The sequence below is a fragment of the Phoenix dactylifera genome, unplaced genomic scaffold (assembly GCF_009389715.1).
Source record: "Phoenix dactylifera cultivar Barhee BC4 unplaced genomic scaffold, palm_55x_up_171113_PBpolish2nd_filt_p 001891F, whole genome shotgun sequence".
In the NCBI taxonomy this organism is placed as follows: Eukaryota; Viridiplantae; Streptophyta; class Magnoliopsida; order Arecales; family Arecaceae; genus Phoenix; species Phoenix dactylifera.
In genome coordinates this window covers 4108-12291 of record NW_024069179.1, presented here as the reverse complement: position 1 = coordinate 12291, position 8184 = coordinate 4108, and the positions used below count along the sequence as shown (strand labels likewise).

The 8184-nt window shown below is 40.1% G+C and overlaps 1 protein-coding gene across 2 annotated transcripts; it reads right to left on the bottom strand.

The window, feature by feature from the left end:
* Positions 1-1006: 1006 nt before the first annotated feature.
* Positions 1007-7877, bottom strand: LOC120109186 (OVARIAN TUMOR DOMAIN-containing deubiquitinating enzyme 4-like). 2 transcript variants are annotated; one of them, XM_039122933.1, is made up of 6 exons: positions 7599-7877; positions 3059-3180; positions 2699-2739; positions 1959-2057; positions 1690-1854; positions 1007-1151 (listed from the first exon to the last, which is right to left on the bottom strand). In XM_039122933.1, exons 1-6 carry the CDS (start codon positions 7717-7719, stop codon positions 1136-1138), a joined length of 564 nt encoding a protein of 187 aa, XP_038978861.1. In that variant the 5' UTR covers positions 7720-7877; the 3' UTR covers positions 1007-1135. The 2 variants fall into 2 exon arrangements, with proteins under 2 accessions (XP_038978861.1, XP_038978862.1); XM_039122934.1 differs by having other exon boundaries at positions 7562-7727.
* Between the last annotated feature and the right edge of the window lie 307 nt (positions 7878-8184).

Here is an 8184-nt window from a genome sequence, read left to right as displayed (position 1 = left end):
GAGTATCTGGCTTAATGGAAAAACTATCCAGATCTTGCTTATATGCATCAGGCCATGAATTTGAATCTGAACAAGACTGAATCGCTGTTATCCCATGCATCGCCTCTTGATTGGCTGATTCATTTTGGGCCATATCATCAACGATGTGTTGGAGGGAAGAACAAGCAAAATATAACTGCCTACCATCATGTATGCTTGTTTGAACGCCTGGTGTCATCTATCCCTGAGATATCACCTGTGGGAAGAGTGAAGGAATAAAATCCCAAGGATGTTATGATCGTGAGATCTATATTAATATGCCCCTACAATGTCTTCGTTCTTCCGTCTGGTCGGCACCTTCACGCGTCAGCGCGCGCGCACATTAGGCAGAGAGGTTCATCATAACACGAACGAAGTTAAACATGTACCCATTCTAGAAGTGATACTCTGATGATATGCCTTCCACATACAACCAATAATTTGAAAATAAATATTTCAACAAAAAATAAAATAAATAAAAATGAATTAAATCTATTCTAAGACCATTTCAAGATCACGTGTACAAGGTAATTTAGAGTGTGTGGCTATTAACCATATGGTCACACTTCTGAACATTTCCTCTACGATGAACTCACTCTTTCTTTTATTGGAAAACAAAAAAGCATGCGTGTTACATGTGCACATTCTAGTGGTAGGTAATTGTGTAGCAGTCATGACAAATGATAGTTTCTTTCTTTTCAAAATGTCCACTTCAACTACTTGGTTTTAGAATATTTCAGAACCTAGTGAACAAGGCACAGCTTTTGCAGAAGACAAATGCAATAAAAATAATCAGTTTTGTTGCCAGAACAAATTTAACAACACTACCATTACTAATAGTAACCAGCAAGAAAGTGATTGTTTTGCCGTTTCGTAGTTCATTCAGATTGAGTGATCCATGACCAACAAATAGCAATAGAAATATATTGACTAATTATTCTCATACCATATTAGGTAGAAGCATGATAATTATAGATGCTAGATAAATTAGTTTAGAACAAACAGCCGAATTTAAGTTTTTAAGTGAAATTTCTTATTCAGATTTCTGCAACTTGTCGCTGACTTTACAATTACCATAAGCTGCAAACCCACTGAGTCCTGCAGTGTGCATAGCTGTTTATCTTTTCACATACCTGCCAAAGTCCAAAAGTCCAAAAAAAACTTCTCAATTTAGTCACAAGAATAACATAATGGGAAGTTTCTCTCACCGCGCTACAAAAGAAAAGATAAGTCGCTCCACATTACTTTGTGGCAACTATTGAGGAAATATAAATAAAGGCCATTGGTCAATATATGTATCTAGCCTTCACTGCAAACTAGGTTAATGTGTATTTTAGTTCATGCAAGTATGAATGTTTAGTGGTATCAATATGCCATCTAACTGTCCCCGATTTATCCTTTGCTTTTCCTTTTTTGTTTTCTCGTTTAAGCATTGTCTATCTCACATGCAACAAATTATGCATAAACAAAAGGAAGAGAAAACTTCACAAGACACATTTATTAGAACTGAATTTCACGTCAAGATGCAAAGTGTTAGCAGATATACGGACACTTATTTATGTAATGTCACAAGTTACTGGCCGCAACAATCATCGACCTTTTAAATACGAGAGTACTGCTAACTTCTACCCTCATCCAACTCTCAAAATGACATTGATCGACAAATCTTACGATTTCAACTTTGTTCTTCCAAGAGGTATCTGCAAAGCATCATAATGCCCATAGCCATGATAGAGCACACGAATTGGATCTTCCTTGCCATACTCCTGACCATACTCTGATATAATTTGAAGGTCATCAGAACCTCTAGTATGCATGTAAACAGTAATTGGCATCCTGGAAAGCCATTTATTTCATGAGAAACTTTGGAAAGCTATGGAGACCCTAATGTGAAAGGTGTTTGGAAGCAATCAGTACTTCACAGCAGAAATGTTACGAACCGAAGAACATGCGAACACATGAGCAGCTCAGGCTCTCCTCCCCACATATGAGGTTTTCTGATCTGCGTAACATATGTATCAAAATCACCTTCAAGAAACCTACAAGCATGACAAAATTATAGGTGAAATAGTTACTAATACTGCAACATTACAAGTTGATTTAAATAAATCAGTGCATAGGTAGATGAGGCGATAATGCAAATAGAAGACTATAATCTCTTTTGGGAAAACTGTAAGTTGACACAATCTAATAAGGAGTTTGACAATATTTTCATCCACCTGTTTCCTTTCTATTCTCTTTTTTTCTAGAAATCCAATGATCAGACCACGTTCCTGACAAAGGCTAAAAGGTTTAACATCTTTCAAGAGAATGAGACAAAGGTCAAAGCCAACCTTGACTTCATCAACCACCCATTAGTGTTTTGAGTTTGTCTGGTCATTTTAAGTTTGGAAAATAACCAGGTTTTTTTCTTTCCTATCCAGAGATAGATCGGTGCAGGCCAGATAGCACTTTAAGCTCTTCCTCATGCAAGTCCTACAAGAAGTCCATGTGGTCTAGAAACTTTTCGCTAGGTTTCTTGACAAATTAAAACATAACCTAGCATGGCTACAATCTATCATGAAGAAACCTCTTTTATCAGCTCAGATGTGCTACACTGTGTTTATCCCAGTGCTAGCTTGTGTAAAAGAACTAGTTGTATGAGGCATCAAATAAAACAATCAGAATAACAAAAACTGACCACTCGGTGTCCGATCGTCTTGTGATAAATTCATTCGCAACCTACTCATACAGAAAATGCAATTATCAGAGGAAAATGTTATTGACTCAGAATTTAGAAAAAAAGAAAAGAAAAAAAAAAGAGAGAACAAACTATAAACAACAGCAAGTTATATAGGAAATGCAATGGCAAAGATAATTAAAGTGGACAGTCTATATGAATTGGGCATAAGGCAGATAAAGCATGGATATCAAGAACGAAACCAAATAAGTTTATTTGAAATGCATACTTTAGTTCGATGTTCTAATATAAACATGGGATGGGTCAGTTCAGATATCGTGACCTAATGGCAGAAGGAACAAATAAAGGCCAGTTTATTACTTTTAGTCTCAGTTCATCTGCTAATTCTTTCTGAAGGTTTTCACTTGGAGATGGTTTTCCTGTTCTCAGGCAGGCACCATGAGCCACAGATCTGAACAAGCATCTTCCATCCCCAGGTATTCCTGAAACATAAATGATGAAATCATGCCTAATATCTTCCACAGAAAGTAGTGCTAACTGTTAGGCAGTGGAAACCATTAAGCATATAATCCATGCACCATTGCATTGCCTATTGATAAAGTAATGGTGAAACATAGGAAATCAGGAGTTACGAGCTAAGATGATGATTTGCTGGATCAATATGTGGGGTACAGCCATAGAAGAAGCAATACAATTCTAAAATTTCAAAACATTGTTCAAGGAGAAAAAGATGTCATGTCTAAACTAGCAAAGAATTAGGACCAACATAGCTGGTCAAGTATTCACTCAATTGTGAATTTTATTATTATACATACCAGCCGATAATGTAGTGTGAACTTTGTCAATGGCTCAATTTAGCATCCTGGAATCCCTATCAAATGGATAGGCATAATATAAACGTAATATAAATTTCTGACTGGACATCAAGCTTATTTTTATAATCAAAACAACGTACAGTCAGTTAAATTGATCTGTAGCTTCATTGTTATTCGTTATAGTTAGTATGCATCAAGTCAACAAAAATTACTACTAGACCTTGACATGTGCACTGCATATTATAAGATGTTAATTTTAGGGTTTCTAATTTTTAAGATATGTATCCTTTTTCCATACAGTCACCTTATTTAATTCGGAGATGGGAGTTCAACTTTTTCAAAAGAGATAAGGTAGGCATTAAAAGAAAAAAAGGTAAAAATAAATGACCATGGTCCTAGAAGCATAGTTGAAATACCCATCTCTTCTTTCCACATGCCAGTTTGTTGAGAAAGGGAATAGCCAGCTTTTTAAAATAGATGTCTTTATTCTTTTCTGCACACTAGTTCGGCTTTCTAAGATACATGCTTTTTCCTCCATTTTGCATGCCAATTTTTTGGGAACTAAGGTATCCTATTTCCAAGACATGTGATGTGGCCTAAAATCAATCTACCTATCATAGGCCGACATATGGCATAACAGAAGGCTCTTATTTCTGGGTGCATCCAGATAAAGAAAGCGAAGAGATAATCTTCTACTCGGACTCTAAAGAGTCCAACCCTAGTGGGACAACGACTCCACATCAATAAAAGAGGGCCTAGGGTACTTGATTTGCATCTCAGATTGTTCTACACCACTCTTCTCTTTTCTTTTTTCTATTGTTCCACAAAGTTGTCTAACTTAAGCATCAGAGGCCCCATGGACGGATCGGCTTTGGCAAATTCTGTTGTTGTTCTTTTTTCCTATGGGCAAGTTGATCAATGCTCTCTAGACCTCTAGCAAGGTCAGACCAACTTTTGGCAGCAACAGATTGGCACCGTCTGTAGGAAATGAGAATATATCCCATCTTCTTCCTTCGATGGATCTCAACATCTTCAGCAACGGTCTTGTGGTCGATGCATTCACGAGCACCTCAACGGCCGACTCCTCTTCTGTAACCACCCCCAAGCACCACCTTTTCTCCGTACGGGCATACTGGGAGACTATGATGGAATCCCTAGTTCGCAAGTCCCCCTCCATGCTGCCATAATGCAAGTGTCGTGCGCATGGGACGCACAACCGTGCATCATGTCGGTCAGAACCATCATCGCTGCAGCCACCATGGCGTCCACTGCTGCAAGCCGCCTCAACCTTCATCAATACACCATCATCAAGAGCACCCGTAAGTGTCCTACTTCTTCGTCTTCATGGGTGTCACCCTCTTCATCATCACTATCAGAACCACCAGTGGCCCTTCGCTCCTCGCCGGAGCCTCCTAGCTCTTTTTTCCACTTTTGGCCACTGTTTGCCCTAATCCTGCCTCTATTATTCATATTTTGCATCTGTTTCCTTGGTTCATCATCACATACTTGCAATTATGGATACATTTGATGCCCTCTGCCAATTTTTATCATTTCGGATGATCCAACACATCAACTGCTCCACTGCCATGCAAAACAGCTAAATCTGCTGAGTTTAGTGACTCGGGTTTGAAACCCAAGAGGGGCAACAAGATGATGATAGCCAGACCGGGCTTCAAAGAATCTTGCAGGCTTCAAATAGGTATGCACACATATGCCATGTGTGAATTGAATATTCATTAAACTAATTTCTCTTTAATGGTTTTAAATGCATGAGACCTAGCTTTATAGCTCAACTCTTCCCCAAATGACGTGCAAATATCCCCAAGAATTCAAGTCTTCAAGGGCGGACTATAAAAATGGCCCTCCGCAGTGTGAGAACTACAGGACCCCCGACCTAAGGTGGGAACCACGGAGGGACCACCACCCTTGAATCATAAGTGGTAGCTTAACACTAGCTGAGGTAAAATCCTAGCTGTGGCCAAGTTGAATTAAAGTGGTATGCCCGACCTCACCTATTGCAAGCAAAATCAACCCATGGAGGAAAAACTAGCGCTGGCTAGACTTGGATTACAAGTGGTCCTGCCCGGACTAGCCAACCAGGCATAAAACCATCCAAGGAAAGAAGATCCTAGTTTCGGCTAGGTCAAACGAAAGTGGCAGCCCAGCCTAATCAATCGCGAGCTAAAGCCTACTGAAGGAGGAAATCCTAGCTCTAGCTAGGTCGGACGAAAGTTGCAGCCCGGCCTAATCGATCACAATCTAAAGCCAGCCAAAGGATGAAAATCCTAGTTATAGCTAGGTCGGATGAAAGTGGCAGCCCGGCCTAATCGATCGCAAGCTAAAGCCAGCCAAAGGAGGAAACTTCTAGCTACGACTAGGCAGCCCCACGTACTCGGTCATGAACTAAAGCCAGCCAAAGGAGAAAGTCCTAACCAACCAAAGGAGGAAGTCCTAGTTCAACCTAGGCATGGACATCAGCCAATGACTTGTCCGAGCTCAACATGAGGGCAAAGGTCCGAACTCAATGAAAGGGCAAGGGCAACAGGAGATCGACCTCATGCAACTACAACATTCTAACATCGACCTCAAGAGGATCGCAACCACAGCAATACGACCTCAAGCACTTGGATAGATTCTTTACTCTAGAGTAAGTGTTAAAGAAAATTTAAGTTAATTCCCACTATTTGACTTCTCACATGTAGAAAAGACTTGGATCCATCTAGATGCGAGGGAAAAACAAGCTTGGTTCTCTTGTTTTCATTTTCTATTTTTTAAAACTTATTTTCATTATTTCTAGAAAATGAAAGTAGAAAATTCTTACTTTCATTATTTTCAAAACAAGAAACTTATATTTTTTACCACAATCACTAACACCACTTATACAACTCCACCGCCACAATAGTTGTTGCCACCACCACCATCACCACTACTATCGTCGCCATCATCATTACCGCTACCACTATCATCTCCACCACTACACACCACCCCAACCACCTCTGCCAAATCGCCGCTGCTACCATGGCCTCTACCACACCAGCACCATTACCATTACCACCACTACATCGTGGATGCCCCCACCAATGCAGCACAAAATGTAGCCAATAAATACTACGACTAGCTGGACCATGCCAGGCAAAGTCGGTGAAATTGTTCCGAACTGAGCAGTTCTGGTCGTACCGAGCTATCCCAGCGGTGGACCAAGACAGCTCCGGCAATGGAAACAAAATTCGTTGCCAAAGGGGGAGGAGAAGAAAAGAGAGGAAAAAAGAGAGCGGAGGAGAGAGGGAGGTGCCGGCCGGCCGGCGAGCCGTGCGGAAGACACTCCTCCGAGCTCCAAGACTGGAAAACAAGTCGGGTCTCCTATTTCATTTTAAACAGGGATATGGCCCCTTTTTCTTAAAGACTTCACTTAAAAATCGCAAAAAAAAAGAGGTCAGACCCCTGTTTCAAATGAAACAGAAGACCAGCCTATTTTCTGGCTGCGGAGCCTTCCTCCGTCTCCTGCCCGGATCACCGGCCTCCGACGGCTCTCTGCCACCCCCCCTCTCCCCTTCTCTTTTTCTCTCCCGTTCGCCCTCTCCCCCGCCTCCTCTACTGTATCGATGTAGGCCCGGCACGGCACAGTGCAGGCCCATACCGACTCGTGCCGCAAGACAACCGATCCGGAGTCCAGTACCCGGGCACAACAGACCATGATACCAGGCTTCGAAGGAGCTAGCAAATTCGTCAAAGAAGACTTCAATAAGAAAATATTTGATTTTATTTCTTCTGTAAGTAAGTGTGCACACGAATGAGATTTAGAGATTTTTGCTGGATTTTTCTATAAATTTTCCATTAGAGACATCATCAAATTTTAGCTTAATTTCTATATTTTTTTTAAGAATAATTCTAGCATGTTTCTTTACTGTTGCGTCCTAATCGAGCAAGAGTCCTAATTCAACCATTAAAGCCAAGACAAAAGCATACTTGAAATAGGACTAAGTAAAAAGAAAATATGTTAGAATTATTCTACTACATATATACAAACATGGCTAAAATTAGATACAACCTTCAATAGAAAATTTATAGAAAAATCCAACGAAAACCTCTGAATCTTGCTTGCTCACATGCGTGCTCATAGGAGAAATAAAATAAAATATTGTCGTTGAAGTCTTCGCCCATTAATCTGCTAGCTCCTGCAAAGCTTGACGTGGTCCAGCTAGTCATTGTACTTGTTGGCTTACACCTTGTGCTGCATCATCCATCATCACTGCCGCCACCACCACCATATTGCAAGCACCCTCGCCACCACCGCCACTACTATGGAGTTCACTATCTTCGCCACTACTATGACCACCTCATCCATCTGTCATCATGTTTATATTTTTAAAAATAATTAATTATACCAAACATATATTTTTAAAATTTAGAAATAAAATAGAAACAAAATTTTTATTTTTATTTTCAAAAATAAGAAAAGTGAAAGTGATGCCAAACAACCTTAGCTAAGGCATTATTGGAGGCACCTTCTCTAGTTGCAGTTAGTATCGATATCCACTTCTTAGTAGGGTACATTTATTGAAAGAAAATCATAAGCATGTTGGTTGAAGCTATTGGATGCATATCAAGTCAAATATTTGAAACAATTCTTAGCAAAGTCCGCTGAACCAGTACCGAGATCCGTACCAGTTG

Excerpts from the sequence above, each read along its gene's own strand:
- LOC120109186 (XM_039122933.1), bottom strand. The coding sequence starts at position 7,719 with ATGACTAGCTGGACCACGTCAAGCTTTGCAGGAGCTAGCAGATTAATG. Across the intron at positions 3,181-7,598 it reads TGAGCAAGCAAGATTCAGAG|GAATACCTGGGGATGGAAGA; the intron begins GTTTTCGTTGGA and ends TTTATGTTTCAG. Across the intron at positions 2,740-3,058 it reads CAGATGAACTGAGACTAAAA|GTTGCGAATGAATTTATCAC; the intron begins GTAATAAACTGG and ends CTGTATGAGTAG.